The 20,357-nt window shown below is 42.8% G+C and overlaps 2 protein-coding genes and 1 long non-coding RNA gene across 6 annotated transcripts in view; 2 read left to right on the plus strand and 1 right to left on the minus strand.

The window, feature by feature from the left end:
• Window positions 1-10,742, plus strand: part of LOC111853260 (neuron navigator 1-like) — a 126,720-nt gene extending 115,978 nt beyond the window's left edge. For both annotated transcript variants that reach the window (XM_072715036.1, XM_072715037.1), the window contains 9 exons: window positions 827-922; window positions 1,014-1,182; window positions 3,079-3,314; window positions 3,490-3,644; window positions 3,780-3,851; window positions 4,173-4,369; window positions 4,640-4,758; window positions 4,928-5,122; window positions 5,641-10,742. In XM_072715036.1, the coding sequence (XP_072571137.1) occupies window positions 827-922; window positions 1,014-1,182; window positions 3,079-3,314; window positions 3,490-3,644; window positions 3,780-3,851; window positions 4,173-4,369; window positions 4,640-4,758; window positions 4,928-5,122; window positions 5,641-5,736 (1,335 nt within the window). In that variant the 3' untranslated portion in view covers window positions 5,737-10,742. The remainder of the gene's footprint in view (window positions 1-826; window positions 923-1,013; window positions 1,183-3,078; window positions 3,315-3,489; window positions 3,645-3,779; window positions 3,852-4,172; window positions 4,370-4,639; window positions 4,759-4,927; window positions 5,123-5,640) is intronic.
• Window positions 1-13,368, minus strand: part of LOC140592234 (uncharacterized) — a 59,405-nt gene extending 46,037 nt beyond the window's left edge. For 2 of the 3 annotated variants that reach the window (XR_011992531.1, XR_011992529.1), the window contains exons 1-3: window positions 12,936-13,368; window positions 3,216-3,626; window positions 2,982-3,080 (exon numbers count right to left, since the gene is read on the minus strand). This is a non-coding gene — a long non-coding RNA (uncharacterized lncRNA). Of the gene's footprint in view, window positions 1-1,737; window positions 2,798-2,981; window positions 3,081-3,215; window positions 3,627-12,935 lie in introns of those variants that run through there. The other variant, XR_011992530.1, reaches the window with a different exon arrangement.
• The window catches only part of LOC111852909 (myosin-binding protein H-like), a 33,547-nt gene continuing 25,341 nt past the window's right edge, over window positions 12,152-20,357 (plus strand). The window contains exons 1-8 of the mRNA XM_023829286.2: window positions 12,152-12,443; window positions 13,364-13,498; window positions 14,116-14,283; window positions 17,144-17,232; window positions 17,502-17,697; window positions 18,081-18,220; window positions 18,710-18,869; window positions 19,288-19,424. Of these exons, the coding sequence (XP_023685054.1) occupies window positions 12,185-12,443; window positions 13,364-13,498; window positions 14,116-14,283; window positions 17,144-17,232; window positions 17,502-17,697; window positions 18,081-18,220; window positions 18,710-18,869; window positions 19,288-19,424 (1,284 nt within the window). The 5' untranslated portion in view covers window positions 12,152-12,184. The remainder of the gene's footprint in view (window positions 12,444-13,363; window positions 13,499-14,115; window positions 14,284-17,143; window positions 17,233-17,501; window positions 17,698-18,080; window positions 18,221-18,709; window positions 18,870-19,287; window positions 19,425-20,357) is intronic.

A 20,357-nucleotide genomic window follows, 5' to 3' on the forward strand; every position in this document is an offset into this window, starting at 1 on the left:
AAACGTCACGCATGCGCACATTGATACGTTTTTACACGGGTAAAAAGCTGGTCGTAAAATTGGCACTTTGTGCGGCCATGACCGCTGCGCTGATTCGAGTCTTTTGCCTCCTTAAACTTTGACTTCAGGCTCTTTATTTTTCGTTGGCATTGTACCCACGTCTGTGTCCGCGCTGTGCCATTTCTTTGGCAATTATTTCAAATACTACTCTATTACGATAGGTTCCTTCCAGCTTAGCTTGAACAGATTCATTTCCCCAAATATCAATTAAATCCCCAACTTCTCCATCCTTCCACTGACTTATCGCAGCTCTCCTCCATTTTTACCTTCCCGCGCTGCCGGTGCAGGCTGATGATGTCAGCGCATGCGTATAAGCAAAAAGCCTCATGAATTCCAATCTGAGCGTCACATTCAGGTCACATGGCCGCGAATCGGACACGTATCAGATTTAGTACCACATGTGAAAGTGACACAAATCCGATTTGAAAAGATCGGATTTGCGTGTCCACACAGCCCTGAAAAGATCAGATCTGTGTCACATTAAGGCAAAAAATCCGATTTGAGTCACTTCAGCACGGCAGTGTGAACGTAGCCATATACCACTCAGCTTTATCAGTTGAAGTCCATTAAGTATTAATCTGCATAATTTATGGTGATTTACAGCTGAAATTAAAGGAAAAAAATTCTCCTGAGATATACAGTTTGGTATCAGTTTAAAGTCCTGTTACCCCAGTAACCCCAATGACATTATTGTGTCATGTGCAAAGATACATTACAGCAACAGCCTCAGAGGTAATCAGAGGCCATGTTGCCTCTCTTCCTGCAGGAAGTGAAGCAGCAGAACTTCTTCATAGGGTTTGTGAAGGCGGGCAGCAGGATGGACTGGGCGCTGCTGGATGCAGCCGTCAGCCAGGCCTTCAGGGTGAGTCTGGGCGCAGAAGGACACCCGGTCCCCGCCAAACCCGGCCCAGCGGCGACAGCAGCGGACTCACGCTCTCCCCTTCCTTTTCTAGGACTACGTTAACAAGGTGGATCCCACCACAAGCCTGGGCTTGTCCACAGACTCCATCTACAGTTACCAAGTGAACCACAGCAAGAGGGTGCTTGGTACAGAAGCCCCCGAGGTCTCGCCCTTCCGCACCCTCAGCAAAGGCACCGGCTCTGTCACCGTGGCCCTCAAAGGTGAATATAGTCGAGGCTTCCTGGTCATTGCAGTGTAATCATATCACCGTTTGGCCCTTAAGCAAAGCCCAGAATCTCACACGCTCCAGCGTGCCGGCGGACTCTGCTGTCTGACCTTAAGCTTTCCTCACTTATACTTAAGTAAATGGAAATGCTTCTCATGGTAACCTGGTACCCATATTTTGTATGGGTCTCCTGTCAGGGCTGGCTCTGAATTATCTGCTGGGCCTGGAGGGATGTGTGAAGGAGTGATTACCTCATTTGCTCATTAAGGGTCACGCTCAAAATCCATTCTGCTGTAGCTGGGCTCAAACCAGCAACCTTCCAGTTGTGGGCACAGAGGCTTAGGCTGCCGAGCCACATGAAATACCCCGCAAACTGTGGCGTTATTAAGATAATAATGTTTTTAAGGAACATCCCCGTCTGCAGTCTCCCTTTGTCAGTATGGCTGGCTAAGGCATGAAGCTCGGAGGTCAGGCTGATGTGCAGCGTCAGGTTTCCCTGCTTCACACTGGACTCAGACCCCCCCCCACCATGCCCCCCCCCCTTGGCCTGCCCTAGACCACTTTCCTGCTTGGCGCAGTGAGTGCAGTGCGTCCAGCCTGGCCTCAGCAAAAGATCCTTTTCTGCACCTGTAACACAAGCCAGGCTCCAAACTGGGTTTATCTGCCTGCGCTGTACTAAAAGAAACGTATTCCCAACATTAACCTCGAAGTTTAATTATCAAGAACGTGGTCCTCAGAGGAACACGGCTGCTGGAAAATGCACTGGTTAATTAGAAAGGTACTTTAATAAAGCGTAGAAGTAAACGAGTAATTATATTCATAGCTAAGGTAGTAGCTTTCTAAGCTGGTCTCCCGTGCTTATTTAGCATAAAGATCCCAGTTCCTGTTGGGCGATGGGAGAACCACACAAAGGTGGCCAAGAGCTACAGGAACCCGGGACCAGGTTCCAGAAGTTCGGTGTGAAAGCGCCTTACAGCTACAGCTGAGAACTGACAGGCGCAGGCATACGAGGCCGGTCCTGCCACACTGACGTGGGCCACAGGGTGGAGCTGGGAATGTGGGATGTGAGCAGAGGGACTGAGGAGCACACAGGGTGTCTGAGAAACCCTATATTACCTCGGGCATGAATGTCAGTTAGCCAAAGGCAGACATCAAGCACCCAGCCCCTGGGGGGGATGAAATGTCACACTATCCTCACCCCCCCACCCCCAATCAACCAGTGGTGTTATTATTAGACCGAGCAAATTTATTTGTAGGAAAAATCCAGTGTGATATACCAACAAATGCCAATAAGATCATATGGATCACATGATATGCATTTAGTACATGGTGCCAAGCTTTGAAGGCCAGATACAGACGATGGTGGCCCAGTGCCTAGAGCCTCCAAGGTTGGCATTGACCTGTTCCTGCCCCGTGACGGTTTGTGGAGTTCGCATGTTCTCCCCAGGTGGGACAGCTTTGCTCTGAGTACTCCGGTTTCCTCCCACAGTCCAAAGACTGGTATGTTTGAATTGCCCATTAACCCATGGGATTGTGTGCATATGTGTCCTGCTGCCCCATCCAGAGCATCCCCTGCTTGTGCCCTCCAGACCTCCCCTTGCAACCCGGCACTGTTAAGAAGTGGTTAGAAGATGGATAGATATACATATAATATTGCTGTTAGCTCCCTCTCATTATAATGAAGAAAATATAATCATTTTAATGCTATTGGACATGCCACCAGTAAATCCAACTGGTCATTGTCACCACAGGAGTTGACCATAAGCTTGAAATTCAAGCAAGTGGATCTTATACCTGTGTTGGTCTTCTTGGGCTGCAAATAATTTTCTGTTCCCTCAATGCCTGGATGGATGTTGGACCCTGTCCCTGTTGCTCTCCTCTTGGGCTCCAGGTCTGAAAGAGAAGTGTGTGGACAACCTGGTGTTTGAGACGCTCATCCCCAAGCCCATGATGCAGCACTACATCAGTCTCCTGCTCAAGCACCGGCGCCTCATCATGTCCGGCCCGAGTGGAACCGGAAAGACCTACCTCAGCTCCCGATTGGCCGAGTACCTGGTGGAGCGCAGCGGCCGCGAGGTCACAGAGGGCATCGTGGTCACCTACAACATGCACCGGCAGTCTTGCAAGGTCAGCAGCAGCTTGGAAACGTTTCCTTTCTTCTCTTTTATTTCTGTTTGAATGTTGTTTCCAGGTTTACGTTCTGAATGTAACTCCCAGGAGATAGAGCTTTGCCCACTTTAATTTTAAACTCTTTTTGTTGATAGTCCTCTAGGGAATGTTTCACTTTTGTTCGTTTTTCTAGGATCTTCAGCTATACTTGTCCAACCTGGCCAATCAGATAGATCGGGAGACCACCACAGGAGACGTTCCATTGGTTATCCTACTGGATGACATTAGTGATGCTGTGTCCATCAGTGAGCTGGTCAATGGTGCCCTTACCTGCAAATACCACAAATGGTGGGTTAGAATCATCTGAGTATGATGTTAAAGCATGAAAAAAAAAATGGTGCTCACAAAGCTTTCTGGCTTTGCCAGTTATCTCTGTCTTCTGGTTATTCAGCGAACAATACCTCTGTTTGGTTTTCTGTTTAGCCCATATATCATTGGAACAACCAATCAACCGGTAAAGATGACGCCCAATCACGGGCTGCACCTCAGCTTCAGGTGAGGATCACTTATGTCGTTTCTATGCAAAATCTTTCCCATTCTCATTAACTAAAGATCCACATTTTAATGACTGACATCTGTTACCTTGCAGACCCGCTGTAAATGCACCTTTCTGGGCGAATTAAGTTTCTGCTTTTACATTACTGAGCATTTGTAGAGTTTTCCAAAAGTCTTGTATGATTTTTGTATTTCATTTATGAATTACTACCCAACTTGCTGATCACACAGTACCATCTCTCCAGACCTCTAGGATGCTACACAGGTCGTACACAGTATAGCGTTAATATTATTTTGCTTTATTGTGTCCCTTTAATCCAGGATGGTGACCTTCTCCAACAACGTGGAACCTGCCAATGGCTTCCTGGTGCGCTACCTGCACAGAAAGCTGATGGAGGCGGAGAACGAGAGCAGCGTCGGTTCTGAGGATCTGCTGAGGGTGCTGGACTGGGTGCCCAAGCTTTGGTACCACCTGCACACCTTCCTGGAGAAGCACAGTACCTCTGATTTCCTCATTGGTATGTCAACATTCACTCGTGTCCATGTACACCAAACAAGTCAGCCAGTCCTGTGTATGGGCATATATGTATTACTTTATGAGGACTAGTTGTCCCCACAGTGAGATAAATACCTGTTTTGTTGACCTTGTGGAGACCATGTTTTGGGTAAGGTTAGGGCTGGGTAGGGGTTAAGGTTGTCATTGTTGGGATTAGGGTTTTCCCCATAGAGATGAATGGACATCAGGTATGAATACAAACATGGGTGCTTGTGTCTCGTTCTGCCTGTAGGACCGTGCTTCTTCTTATCCTGTCCTGTCACTGTGGAAGAGTTTCGGTCCTGGTTCATTGACCTTTGGAATCATTCAATCATTCCCTACTTACAGGAGGGTGCTAAGGATGGCATTAAGGTGAGTGATATTATTGTACTCCTCCAGTAAAGGTGTGAACATCTTGGAAAATGTTTATGTGTATTTGAGGGATTCCAAAGGCATTAAGTTGGTCATTGCTTACTGTGATGAATGTGACTGTGGAGAACTTGCTGGAGATGGAGGTCCATGGCAGTGTCCCCGTTTGCAGGTCCATGGACAGAAGGCAGTGTGGGAGGACCCAGTAGAGTGGGTGCGGGGTACCCTACCCTGGCCCTCCGCCCAACAAGACCAGGCTAAGCTCTTCCATCTCCCGCCTCCCAGCCTGGGTCCTGATAGCCCAGGTCAACCCACCGAAGAAAGACCCAAGGAGACCCCACCCAGCTCCCTGGAGTCTGACCCACTGGTGAGTCTCTGTTTGAACTCCATCTAAACCTGGACTTCTGTGCTAACTTTATTCTTTACCCTAAAAGTGAGCATGCACCCCTTGTCTGTGGGAGCCTCGTATTAATGCTCCATTTACTTGGATAAGTACTTCAAGGACTTGTTTATCTGCTCGATTTCATTCAGAACCATTGTCCAACCTTGGTTTGAACTCATTTCACCTGATTTTCATTTATATATTTGATACACTTTTACCCCACAATGTATAAATGTATAGAATTCATCTGAAGTTGAAAAAAGTTACAAATAGTATCTTATTCGATATCATTCCTCTGTGTGCACCTCAATATTTCAGGCTGATGAGGGAACACTCAGAAGTCTATTGTAAGTAGGTCAGAGAACTTCACTGGGCTACCCACAGTGCTGTTTGGTTTAGATGGGTGAAACAGGTGCTGAAACACCGGCACCCGACCCCCCCCCCCAGCTGGCCCTCCCCCCAGTCCTGTACATAAAAAGCACCATTATTTTTATCCGTTACAGATGGCTATGCTGTTGAAGCTGCAGGAAGCAGCCAACTACATTGAGTCTCCAGAACAAGAAATGGCCACAGACCCAAGTCTACATTCAACACTTTGAACACCAATGTTCGGCAAAAGACTGGATTCTTTCAAAGGCTAAAGCTGTTATTTTGAGGACAATAAAAAAAAATCTCAGACATAGTCTGATCTATTACAACTCAAATATAGTACTGTTAGAAAAAAAGTAAACTTAAACAAAGTTTAAAGAACCGAAAATAACTATTTGTACTGTCCTTTTAAAATTTTATTTACTCTAAAGGTGCATGGCAATCGTTACGACATATACAAAAAAAGAGAAACATTTTGAACTTTTGTTATTTTCCTCAGAGAAAATTGTATTAGAGGTTTTATCAACTGAAGAAAACTATCTGAGCTGGGAACCTTCACTGATAGACTGCTGCTCACCGTGCCACTTAAGGAAATAGGTGCTGATTGGAGTTTTTGCAGTATTCTTACACGTTATTGGCTTTCACAGCTCGTGGACAGAAACAGCACATATATAAAAAGCGAAGGCACATTATTGCTGATTGTAAGTGATGCGATCAGATGATGGTCATGCTCAATGTATTTGCACGATGATCTGAAAAATCTCCTAGCGAATTTTAAGTGACCAGCTTTTAAGATCTAGACGGACCACATATCCAAGTTATTGATTTCCAGGCAAGAAGGGATTGCAAATGGCATATGTTACAACGCAGTGCTGTCGTCACATTTTTTCAGTGTGATTCTGCAGTGTAGGCTTTTGGGTGTTGAAGTAGCCAGACTAATGCCATCTTTTGGTCAGGTGTGGTGAAGGCTAAGCTGCAAGCATATGCAATTTTCAATTAATACACCTAACGAAACCTGGTGCTTAAAATACGCCTTAATATATCCAATTACTGTAGGTTTTCTTTGAGGTTCAGCTACACCTCAGTTTTCTTCAGTATCAAAACTGATTGACAGCTCAGTTTTCTAGAAACATGTATTGTGTAATGTTAATCTACAAGTACTTTAATAAGTCGGGTGGACACATTGCCTTCAGATGTATGTGGGATGATGTGGAAGAATTGCACTTTAATTTATTTTCTACTTTGACTATTACAGTATGTGTTTGGTTGTCTGTGTCTTTGAGGGCAAACGTACAAGATGTACAGTTCTTAAAAAAAAAAAAAGACTAGTATCTGATGCGCACTTCTTTCACCTAAACTGCAGGGGGCAGTATGCACGACTTACTCATGCATGCCAGCTCTCGCTTTTCTGTATTGCGTTAGCACTTACCAAATGCTCAAACCACAGTTTGCGAACTGCCCTCCATTCTGAAATTGTAGCCCTAAAACATGAATAGTTATGATGCCTCTTATGCTTTGGCTAATACTGCATATTGTACACTTTTAGATGTTTTGTGTTTTTTATTGTAATGGAGAAAATGCCATCTATAAGTGATACAGACACAGAAATGCGCAGTGATTTTATGTGCAACAGAAGCAGATGTCTTTATACTATCTACCTTAATATAGGCAAAAAAATATGAACAGTGATTTCATTATGATGCTAAGCTACCTTTGACAATACTGTGTTTTCCTGCGGAGTGCTCAGCATCGGAGGATGCATTTCAACATATGACAGCCAAGCAATGATAAATATGAACATGAATATCTATTTTTTTTCTTTGATTCTTTCTGACCTTATTTACTAGAACCTGGTAAGGAAAGCCTTCTATTTCCATTCCGATGTTGAATAGGGCATGTTAATAAGTGCACTGAGGTGCTGCAGAGTATGTTGGCAAATTCCATTCTGGCTTTTCACCATCTGCAAATTCTGCAAAATTCAGTCACTGTATTTTTACCTACAGGATTTGCACTTGTGGCAACCACACTGAGTTTATGGTGCAGATATTTATGTACTTAACCAAATCATATATTGCTTTCTTGCATCGAGGCTTTGTAGCAAATACTAATATATATGTAAGTGTCGGCTATAATTCTGTATTTTATATAGCATCAAACTCACTTGGGGATGCCCAAGAACAACCTAGAGTCAGTGGAGAAAGAGCTCTGGGTGAGCTGATTTGCATGCTGCCGCCATGACCGTCACCAGAAAAAGCAGTGTGACGAGGACATGTTAGCCATATCGTTCTTGATTTTAATTGGTGCTATCAAACTATGCCTATCTTGATGTCGTAATTCCTCATTATAAAAATCTACGACCGGATTTCCTCCTACGATTGGCAGAAACGAGTTCTTAGAGCCGCTGGAGAAAGAAATTAAACTGCTGGAGTGACTGACTCTATGTCCTCTGCTGACTTTCCAGGGATCGTAAATCAATGCTGCCCATCAGTGTCACACATTGACAGTTGTGAATGGTGCTATTTCCTTGTTAAAAAAAAAATCAAGCAGCTTCTGTTGCAGCCCTGTGATTCCTCTCTGTTTCACGTTTTGTAAATTCAGAAGCTGTAAATAATAAGCATTATTTTAAGTTCCCACCCTGCCGAATACCGTAGTAAAGAGATACAAACAGGAAAACATAGGCACAGAAATAGCAAAGAGACATGGCTGAGGACTAAGAGGCAATCGCTTCTCACTCATGCCGTCTCCTGCTGTGTGGCAGCCTGAATGAGACAAACTCCTCCACCAAGAAAGACGTGTGTTGTTAATTTCACAGTCACAGGTGCGTAAGTCCACTCTTCAGAGTCATTCAGAACGAAATTGTATGCAAGTCCGTGAAAAATGGCAATGGGGTAACCAAGGGTAAATAAGGGTGAAATGGGCCATTTTGCAGAATATTCTTTCATTGTTGTTTTCATTTTCATATATTTTTCTGCCACTATCCTCAAATACAAAATTAGAAAATACATTTCTATGTATTCCTAAGTGTACATATAATTTTTTTTAATAGCCCGTATATAACCAACCTGAAAAGGCATAGGTAATACAAAAAAGAACTTTCTAAATTTAAGTGAGCATAAAAAATAGCATTCTTATGCTGTACATTGAATCCTTTGCTTTTCCGTTGTGAATGTAGGGTTATTACACACATAGACTGCGGCTTTTCCAGAAGTAAATGGACGTTTAAAAAATGCTTGTCAATGATACTTTCTAACAAAGTAGGACTAGCTTTACTTATGCATTGTATATCGCTTAATGAAGCTTTTGAAATCACCTCCCTTGGTGACATCAGAGGGAAACTGGAGAGAAAATATCAGAATTAACCCATCTTGAGAGGATAAGATGCTTCATAATTCAGCTGTATAAGGAAGTCTTGCTAAAGTTAAATAAAAACACGTTTAGTCAGTTACATCAAATTTAATGTAATTGGTACTACTTTCAGTTTGAGGATGATATGTCAAATTAACAAAATAGTTAGTGGTTAATTAAAAAATTAACAACAGAAATTAATTTATCATATTGAAGATGCCCTAGGGATGCAGACACTTGAGGCAGTAGCCTTTGTCTGGTTGTAATCCCTGGGTGAAATTCTGATTGTTGTTCTATCTGTTCCTGTGTGGGTGCCGTACTGTGCAGTGCCGTGCCATGCTGTGCTAAAACACAGCTATCCTGTGTTCCGTGACTCTACAGCAACTTCTGTTGGCTTCAGCAAGAGCAACAAGCGCAAAAAGTTGTTCTGTTTTTCTGTGGGCCTCGGATTGTAAGGCAGGACTACATCACTGGGTATTTCTAAAGGGGCTGATTGCAAGCTTGTTTTCCATTTAATGACATCCATACTGATTGGGGTGAGTCTTTTGAGCCTTATTCTGAAGTTTGCCATGCATGTTTTTCAGACCAAAATATCGAGGACCCGTGGCCTTATCTACCTTTTGTGAGTGGAATCTGTGACTCTTCTGCTCAAAGTTCTGTTGAGGTTGTAGTGACTGATCCCCTAGCAAACTGGCGTAGGAAGTACAAGCTAAAAACTCTGGGCCTTGTTTATAGTTTTCTGCAGATTTTGTATTAAATTGATGCAAAATCCCCAGGAGACACATATCATTGATGACTACACCCATTACTCTGATGCACTACAGTCAAAACTGTAGTGAGAGATATTCATTGATACGTTCCTGATGTGTCTTCGTGCATTGGGAGCTCAATTTTTCAGGCTTATTTTTGTCACATTAAAAAATGTAAAAAAAAAAAAAACTGAGTTTTAAAATTGGGAGCAAAGTAATCCATTTTTATCTAATCAAATCCATACATACTTGTGCATTTTTCTTTAAATTGTACTTATATATAAATAAGGTCCCTGGTGCTTTTCTATCCGTAAGGTGATTAATATCATAGCGGGTGGCAACATTTGCGTGTGTTGATTTGAGCTTTTGTGCTAGCAGTTAGGTTTTGGTAAAACTCAGAATTTTTACCCTTCAGGAAAATAAGATGGATTGACTGTAAGACCATCACATTCTTTATGTATAAGGGCAGTTATGCTTTAAAAAGTGTTATCTGTCAGGCCTGATGTAAAAATTGTTGCCTTCTGTGAAAGGCCTTAAAATATACCGTTTTTTTTTTTATTATTTTTATTTTTGCTTGGGAAACTGGCAGGGGCAGAGGGGAAGTGCTTATATCTAATTCTTCATTCCGAGGCCAATACAGGTTGCTGCGCAGTCACACAATCACGCAAAGTTGTATTTTGGATTTATTTTCACTTTATTTTTTATTATTTTTTTTGGTAATGAGGGTTAACTAATGTAACAGGAAAATTCGATGGCGTTGTTGTTGTGAATGCATGTCACCGTGGGTGTTAGCAAAGCCTTTTACTGGTCGAGAAATGTTTTCCGTGCAATTTATAAATTATATATATTCTTCTCCCTCTAAGAGACAAACCCTTTTCCCTCCAAACAGTCCTTTGTAAAACTTTTTTTTATTATTATTTTGTACAGGATATAAAAATTGTAAACAATGTACATATTTAATGTGTCCACAGCAACAACTGTTGGAGAAAAAAAAATAAATACCTACATGAAGATTACACTCTGTTCCTCAGTGTTGAGGAGGTCTGTATACAAATGGGTTGCATTGAGGCATGTTTTTAAATTACAAATCCATCTGTCTAACATTGCTCATTTGTCTCAATAAAGCCATACCATAGAGTGAATCCATTTTTTTCTCAGTTTTTTGAGTACACTTTGATCGTATAAGATGTACAAATTAGAACTTTAATGCCAGTATTAATTAGTTTATTTATTTACTCCTTTAGTAATATATGGTAGGTATTTTTGTTGGTGATAGTAATAGCTATAAATTATTTCTAATTATAATAAGGGTTACAAAACGGTACCTGGCAATTTTACTAAAACAGAACCAAAGACATCCTCGGGTTGTTCATGATTTTGTTGATTAGCAGATGCTGGATGTTTGACAGATTCAGCCCCCCGGGACCTGAAAGAGCACCCGCTGCCTTTACTCACCACACTACCAGCCGTTCTGACATACACTAGCTGGTATGCCACGTCATGGCTTATGATGACTCAAGGTCAGCTATAGATGATGATAGTGTGGCCTAGTGGTAACAGAACGCCGGTTGTGTGGGCGAACATGTGTGTACGCCTTTGCGCCTGTTGCAGGACGGGGGGGGGAGGCGGAGTGACTTCCAGCAAAAACAAGTATTTCTTTATACCCTCGGATAATTAAATCAGTCTTAACCCTAAATCATGATAACCAGCGTGATTTCTGACCCGGCCTTGTGACTACAGCCTGCTTGTTCCCGACCTTCCGAATACATTAAAAACATAATACTCAAACAGGGGCTTCAGAAGCTTTTTGAATGTGAGGGGGGACACACTGGCGGGGGGTCTGGGGACCCTCCCCCAGAAATATTTTAATAAATTAGATGCCATATGTGGAAGTGGAATGGATTCTTTTGCGAAGCAATAGAAACAGTCCTGGGTGAACTAATAGTGTGTGTTAAATGGGGGGATTCAAACGAATAATTATGAAATCTAAGGGCGACACGTCCCCCTCAGATTTAATGGCGGCGACGCACATGTACTGAAACATAGGTGGTCACGTGACAGGGCTTATAATAATAGGCCTAATAATAATTATTATTATTTATTTTACAGCAACAATAACTAATAAGAACATAGACGAAAAGTCTTCCCGTTCTTAAGGTAGGTAGTCTGTACTGAGTGAAATAGGTGCTTTACCTTAATGTTTGAATGGATAACGCTGAGAAAAAATTAAGACTTGAAAAACGTGACTGTTATACCAGAAGTACTGTACTATAGTGGCGTTTCATATGATTTCAAAATACAAATCTAAAAAATGAGGCGCACTTCGAATTACTATGAACGCTAAAAAAAAAAAAAGTTTCATCCACTACACCAAACGAACAATTTATACAAAATACAAAAACGTCGTCAGATTGATAGAAAGGATGATTAACAGAAAAGCCTGATATCGGGCTCCGACATATAAAGACATAAGGAGGCGGATCCCACATGTCGAGTCCCTTCCCCGTCGCTATATAAAGTTCACTTCCCTACTCGAAAACATTTATTCCACATCACCAAAGACTCCCTGGGATAAACAAGGATCATGCCGGCCAAACCTGCTCCAATAAAGAAGGGAAAGAAAGCCCCGGCTGCAAAGCCTGCTCCCGCCCCCGAGCCAGCTCCGGAACCCGCCCCCGCCCCGGAGCCGGCGCCGGCCCCGGCCCCCGCCGAAGCTCCTCCGGCTGAAGCTGCTCCGACCGAAGCCGCGGCTCCCGCGGAAGCCCCTCCCGCCGAAGCGGCCCCGCCTGAGCCCGCTCCCCCCGCAGCGGAGGCCAAAGCGCCCACGCCCCCTCCACCAGCAGGTAAAGCGCTATATAAAACCATCACCTTTTATGAATGCCGCTACTATACCTGGAAAAATAATTAACAACCACAACAATTATTCATTTGCCTTTTTTTTTTCTAAACCTGACTCCCCAAATAGCAGAACTTATAAGATAATAACTGTGCCTGTCAATTAAAATATTTATCAGTAAGAAGCCTGCCACTAACACACATGCTGAGAAAGAAGTTTTATTAGGACATTATCAAACATATAAATATCCAAGTCACTTTGGATTCATTTCTCCATTTTATTTTAACAGGGTTACAACACTAAAAGGTATATAATCAGGTACTCACATAACTGGTACGCAACTATACATTCACAGTTTAAAGATAAAATGCGCATTAACTAAAAATTAAATAAGTTCGCATTTGCGCTGTTATGATCACCGCGCTTTTCAGCCTTTACATGTATGTATACATATGTAATGCATATATAACAAATAATATAGAGGACATACGCTACTCACCGTTTTTAGTCGTTTACATTCTCAAATATTACAAAGACGTACAGTACAATTTGGCGTGACATTTACGCACAATCCATCGCTGCTACTGAGGATTTTCGCACTCGCGAGTAACGTCATTTTGAGGGGAGAAAAGATGTTTTTTAAAAGCCTTGTTTTTCCCGTTTGTAAGCGTATTACAGGCGTTGCTAACCTGGATGTAGAGCATAATGAAACTGGGGTGTAGTCGGAACCATGCAATTGAGTGGTTCGAACTACGCAAGTTGCTATAAGGAGCTTTTGGGAACCGTAGCGCTGGTGAGGTATCGGAGCTGAGGAGATCTGAAATGGGATCAGTGTCCCGGCTAATGTCCGGATCTGCTGCCTGTATGTAATATGATATATTATATTGTTGTTGTCGTCATTAAAATGTGTTTTTGTTTGATGTCTAGTTCCAACAAGTGAACCACTTAACTTGACTGTAGAAGACGTAACCGACACCACGGTCACGCTGAAGTGGAGACCGCCGGAGACTATCGGGGAAGATGGCCTAGATGGATACACTGTGGAGTACTGCAAAGACCAAAGTACGTTCACTGCGAACGTGCGTAATAACCGACATTGCCATCAAGTGTATGGCTCGGGTCGAGGCACAAAACACTTCCTGTTACATACAGCATTGTATTGTGCGTTCTGTAAATCCTAAGTCTTATGTATGTCTTTTGTGTGTTTTATCAGCTACTCAGGAATATACCTCTATGGCTCCGAAGTATCAGTGTCAGATTTATTCATATTTTTGCCCTCATTAGGTCACTCCTCTGGTATTTGTTTCCTATATACACAGGTCACACGTGTCCGCCGTAGCAAAATAACTGCGAAAAGTAACATGAGAAGCAAATGAGGCGTTAATTATTACTATGTATGATCTAAGTTTTTTTTAAAACCTTGTCTCTGCTGTAACCACCATGGTCTTATGTACTAAGTTACGATGTTAATAGAGAGTGCAGTAAAGTGTACAAATTTGTGCCCATTTGTCCTGTGTGCGTGAATGTACTTGCATTTTCTAAATATTAATAGAAAAACATTTCCCACCAAATACGTATTGAGTAATTAATGTACTATTTGGTTTAGCTGAGGTTTAGCCTAAGGCTGAGTCTGCATTTGTCACTTTTCGCTTTGACGTTTGCTCCCGTCCGTCCTGCAGCTACTGACTGGGTGGTCTCCAGCAAGGAGCTCATTGCCTCCTGTCGCTACACTGCGAAGGACCTCACCACCGGGGACATCCTGCACTTCCGCGTCGTCACGGTCAACCCAGGGGGTCGCAGCGCACCTGCTGTACTGGCCGATCCTGTAAAAGTGCGCGAGGTGGTGGGTAAGTGCTTTGGGAGGGGCGCCGTGAAGCCATGAAGTTGGGCAGGAACCAACTGCCCAGAACCATGTCAGCATGCTTATGACGCAATTATTCAAAACTGACCTACTGTATCTGCTGATGCAATAGCATATATAATAATAATAATAATAATAATAATAATATGAATATGAATAATTGCCCTAGGATGGGTTGGCCCTGTCCTGGGGTATTTCCTGCCTTGCACCTGTAACTTACGAAATACGCTCCGGATTCCCATGACCCTACATAGGGTCTGGAAAATGGATGGATGGAATTTGAATAATTAATTTATTTAAAAGGAATACATTTAAAAGGAAGTGCTCTGGCAGTTATCCATCAAGCAACGACGAGCCCTTATTAGGCTCTAGCAGTAAATGGGCTTTAATTGGTCAGTCTGGCTCAGCAGAGCTTGTTTTCTGTAAGCCAGCACTCAGAGGCTGTGGTGAATGGCCTTTGGCTCATACTGATCATTTGAATGAGGCCGCCAGCTGTGAGGAGATGAATCTCTTTGACACCTCCTGGCAGATGCGCTTGTTAGCATTTATTTGCAGGCCTGTTAACTTTAGAGAGTTACCCACGTTAGCTGTACCGACACAGGTGGTGTAAATACAGCGTGTGTGCAAATCTGTTATTTTGGACCATAGATTCAGTGGTGGGTTTGTGCTTCATGCAATGAGTGTTATTAATAAGAAGGGACAGTGTGAAATAAGATTCAGACAGCCTTGCATGTGGTGATTTAACAGAATGAAGAACTCTGATCTAAGACGTATGGTACAGCCTGTCTTGCATGTGATAATTTAACAGAGAGCCTGCATCACAGTGAGCCCGGGGGCTGCCCCAAGAAATGTACTACATGCACATATTTCAGGGGAAATGGTTTTAATGACCTTTTTTATGTATAGCTGAGTTATCTTTTTATTTTCTAACACAGCAAATGTTTTATGGTCATTTCCACAGCCGGATCTGTTTATATACATTTACATTATTTTATTTTATTTATTTATTTTATTTTTTTGTCCAAAGTGATGTACATGTGAGGTATTATAAAGAACCGACTGTAGAGGAGTCAGCTAGGAGTAATGGACTGAGCTTCCAGTGAGTACCCAGTTGCAATTCTAAGTAGTATAGTATTCATGAGTAATGTTACCAGAGACACCAATTTTTAAATAACAGCAGTAAAGTGTCTCATGGGATCTGGACCATTGGCCATGTGGCTGTGTGTTGCCCTCTTTAACTGAGCATTTCTGCTGCCTGTCTAGCTGAGCCCCCCCCAGGAATGACACCTGAGGAGCGTTTAGTCCTGCTTGGCCCTGCGCCCACGTCCCCGTGTTTACACTCGCCCGCAAAAGCTAAACATATTTTACTTTAAGCTGTTTCCTCTGGAAGAACCACCCAGGCCTTTTTGCAAATCCCAAGAAAGCACCCTGAAAAGCATCCTATTAACGGGGATTAGGTGGGATGGACTGTGCGCTGTGCTGGGCCCCCTGTGACAGGGCACCGCCTGCATTGGCGTCGGCCTGCTCACTCCCCAAAAGAGCGATGGTGACAAGTGCGTGTGGAGTTATGCTGGAGGCGGGCCAGGGCGGCAGGAAGCCGCGCGTCTCGCGTGTTGAGTAATCCCTGTAATGCTGCTACACAAGTGTGAAGTTCTCCTCAGAAGGTCTCAGGGTCATATTTTAAGGCGACAGAAAGTGTCAAGTCAGGACACTCTCCAGAGTATATTTAAAATATTGTGTTTAATTGTCAAGCGAGTGAAGGCTGATATGTGTAAATCATGGGAAATTACTGCTAGTTGCACTAAACGGGACCTCATTGATAGAAATACTGAGACAACGGGAAGAACAGGCAGGGATAGCGTGTGTGGCTGAGAGATTTCTCTGTAGGGCCCTTGAGCGAGGTCTTTAACTCCAATTGCTCCTTGCTCTCTCACTTACACATCACTTTGCATAAAAATGCCTGCTAAAGAAATGTATAAACAAGTATGAAAATTTCACAGCTCTCTGTGAAAAAACACTAGGAAAGATTAACCTGAACATAATTCAGCTAGAAGTAATTAAACTACATTAGATGGAAGACACGAAGCACCTTGACAATATAAACTTCTGTGAACTCAAACTGCATGTGCAAATGAAGAGTAGCTTAATGCATGATGCTACAAAGTGCTGCTCTTAATGTTAGTTTCTCTGGTAATTGGGTTCTGAATCCTGGATCACAGCAAATGAAATCTACACCACATTACATATTATACCCACATATTACTTGCAAAACAACAGAAATTGTTGTTGTTGAGATGTGCGAAGCCTTGTTTCTTAGCTGTAATATTAGCCCTTTGCTGTGTTTCCAGAAGCAACTGGTGGATATATTCAGAGCCACCGGGACGAGGACTCAGTCACTGACCCACTCTTAGCAGGAGGAGCCAATTCAGACATTTCTACAGTCTATGCTGCTGTGAAATATAACATTCATATATGTTAATTTTACAATTTTAGCAAGAATAGAACAAAGTCTGAAAAATCAGTTGCATATGCGTTAAACGCTCTTAAATATCTTGAGATCCTTTTACACAATCAAGAAATACTGACCGAAATCCTATCTAGGGTATCCTATGACGTCTTCTTTTAATGCTGGCTTAAATAAGACATTATGCCAAAAAACAATCATTACATTTTGCTCTGGATGAAAATGACCCATATCATTCAAATCTACTTAAAATAGTCAAATGACTTAAAGGAAAACAACCTTTCCCATCACAAAGAATGATTTCAGAAATTACACGTTTGTAACTACAAACTGGCTTCTATTTTTATGCATGCACAAAAACATACTTCTGGTGGCTTCACAGATCGCCCTAAAATTCACCTGCCCCGCTTCCTGAGGACAAGGTTTGTCAGAAATGTTGGCGAGAAGATCAACCTCGTAATCCCATTTCAAGTAAGTGTCCTCCAGTCCTAGAGTGTCAAATTAGGGTTTGTGTTCAAATAACAAGCCAGTTATTACATTATACAGTTGTTCTGTGCTGGGTTTAACTGAGGGAGTAAGAATTACAATGTTCTTGTTACACAGGGTTAATAAAATACCTTGAAACTTGTTCAGAGGTTTCGTTTCCAGATCTGGTGACTGCACTTTGAGTTCATAAAGAGGAGAAGAAAAAAAAAACAATGGAAATTTCCTGCTATGACAGTTCTTCATTTGATCTGAAGGGCAAACCCAAACCTGAGGTGATCTGGACCAAGGATGGCAAGCCCTTGGATTCAAAGAAGATCAATGTACGTAGCACCGAAAAGGACAGCATCTTGTTCATCCGCAAGGCTGAAAGAGATGACTCTGGCAATTATGAGATGTGTGTGAAGGTTGATAGCTTTGAAGACAAGACCATCATCATTCTTCAAATTATTGGTAAGCAAAGGGTGAATATTACATATTTGTTATGGATGGGCGTAATGAAGGACAGACGATCCGTGTTGTAGCTCAGAAAACGGGACTTCATTAAAACTCAGAAAGACAAACCAGAGGGATCAAAAACAAAGTGGGTACATGGTACATAAAGCAGGGAGCAACACAAGAACAACCACAGCAAAAAACAGCAAACACAGGGCACCAACAGTTACAGACACACAATGACCAACTCAGGAACAAGGGCAAGGGCAGGCGCATATATACACAGATAATGAGGGTAAGACGAGGGACAGGTGTGGGCCAATTACAGTCAACCAAACAATAGGGATCAGAATTACAAGACAGATGAGGGTCAGTGGCTGTTTCTCATTGGTGTCATGCAGAGCTGCCCGGTCCACCATCCAGCATCAAGTTAGTGGATAGCTGGGGTTTCAACGCTGCCCTGGAGTGGACCCCCCCAAAGGACAGTGGTAATACAACAATCCTTGGCTACACAATTCAGAAGGCTGACAAAAAGACTGGGGTAGGTGTGAATAGATTTTCGCATTATTTGCTCCCATACACATCCAGCATTCCAGTCATCTCAAAGATGAGATTTGTGAAGTATTTTAAGCGCACTGATTCTTAACTAGAGCGTCACGGGATCACTTTGGTTGACAGTAAAAATCCCCAGATATCGTTCCCCAAATATCAAGGATACATCGGTTACATCCCCAACGAACAAGACCAATCCCATGATTCATTGGGTCCAAGTCTGTTCTTGTGAGGGCAAACTTGCCAAGACCAAAAGTACGTTGTTTGTGTTCTTGATACTGAGAAACACCCACAATATGCCTTTTAGACTGTTTGAATGCTGTTCTCCTATTATTTCAAACTGCACAAATAAAAAACTGCACAAATCTTAGCATGTTGCTTTGGAATTCAGAAACGTAATAATATCTCCAATTTGACTAGGTATTACTAGTCATTTTTACTTAAGGTACTTATTGAAGCTGTTGCCTTCATGTTGTAGGAATGGTTCACCGTGCTGGAGCACTACCACAGGATGAATGCCACCATCTCCGACCTTATCATGGGCAACTCATACTTTTTCAGGGTTTTTTCAGAGAACAAGTGTGGCAGAAGTGACTCGGCTGCTGTGACAAAGACTGTGGCCAATATTCAGAAAACTGGTGAGCATCCCCCCCCCCCCCCACCACCACCACTAGCCGCTTCTCAGAATGACCCGGAAAGCTCAGTGACGCTAAGTGTAGTTCAACGGTGAGAAAAAACTAAACACATACTGTGGTCTAATTTTCCAACCAAATAGAATGGAGGGTTTGGTCTTACCCAGAGTGTAACTTATAACATAATACATTCAGATATAAAGCAAATATAATAGCTGCAATAGTTCACAAGCAAAAAGGCTTAAAAAGCATTCAGACACTTGCCTTTTGACTTCTATAATATTTCTAGCCTTAGTAGTGCATGCAAAATACTCCAGTAAGTACTCAAATGATGCCTTTCCTGTTTGTGTCAGCTGAATGATGGCTAGCTCAGATTACCGAGTCTGCCTCTCGTCACAGCCTCGACCTATATGCTTTTTCACAGGTATCGTCCACAAACCGCCTGAGTTCAAAGAGCATGATTTCAGTGAGGCTCCTCGTTTCACAACAGTACTAACTGACAGATGCGCCACCGTCGGATTCTCTGTCAAGCTGCTCTGCGCCGTTCGGGGATTTCCCAAGGTAAACCACTCGAGATTTCCCAGTTGTGGAGGGGGACAAACTGCTTCCCTGTACCAAAAACCTAACCGGAACATCCAAACCTAATTGCACCACCTAGCTTGAAGTGCATTTGTATGTACAGTACCAGTCAAAAATCTGGACACACCTGCTATAAATGCCTGTCTCTGTTTTAGGTATGTTATTCACCTGTATAGAGAAAGACCTCGAGGCAGTGACAAAATACATATCAAATATTGCAACAACTAAGAAAAGGGGTCAACATCTCAAAATTTCCTCAAATTTTAGACTTGAAAATAGCCCCCTTTTGCTTCGATGACAGCTTCTAGAAGCAGCCTACTGTAGAATGCTTCCCCAACAGTTCTGAAGGTGTTTCCACAAGTTCTGGCCACAAATTAAGTTGGCTACCTTGCTCTTACTCTTTGATCCAATTCATCCCAATCCAGCTCAATAGGGATTCGGTCAGGGTACTGCGGGGACCAGGTCATCTGTCACAGATACATACTTAATCACAAGGTGTCCTTATGGTCTTCAACTTGCTAAGCCCTGCTTAAGCAGCAGTTAAGAGTATTGTCCAGCATTTCAGTAGGTCTTCATGGATGCAGCATGCCTGTTTGGTGCCATATTAACCTGGCAGCAGTACTGCATTCCTTTCTATCTGTGAAGTCCTAGTCTGCTGCTGCGATACTGTATAACTGAGCTGCTGAAAGCAACCAAGAAGTCAGTGAACATGCTGCTGTTTGCTGGGCTGCCTTTGTGCCCCCGAACCTCATGGACTTTGGAACAGGTGAAGTGGCAAGTGGGAGGAGTCAACCTCAGGCTTTGTGATGATGGGGGGGGCACAGACTCAGGATTATCATCTCAGCTAAGCTCACATAAGGCCCCTTTGAGCAGTTTTCTTTTATTAATTGACCCAAAATTATTTTGCATACACTG

The sequence above is a fragment of the Paramormyrops kingsleyae genome, chromosome 8 (assembly GCF_048594095.1).
Source record: "Paramormyrops kingsleyae isolate MSU_618 chromosome 8, PKINGS_0.4, whole genome shotgun sequence".
Taxonomy (NCBI): domain Eukaryota; kingdom Metazoa; phylum Chordata; class Actinopteri; order Osteoglossiformes; family Mormyridae; genus Paramormyrops; species Paramormyrops kingsleyae.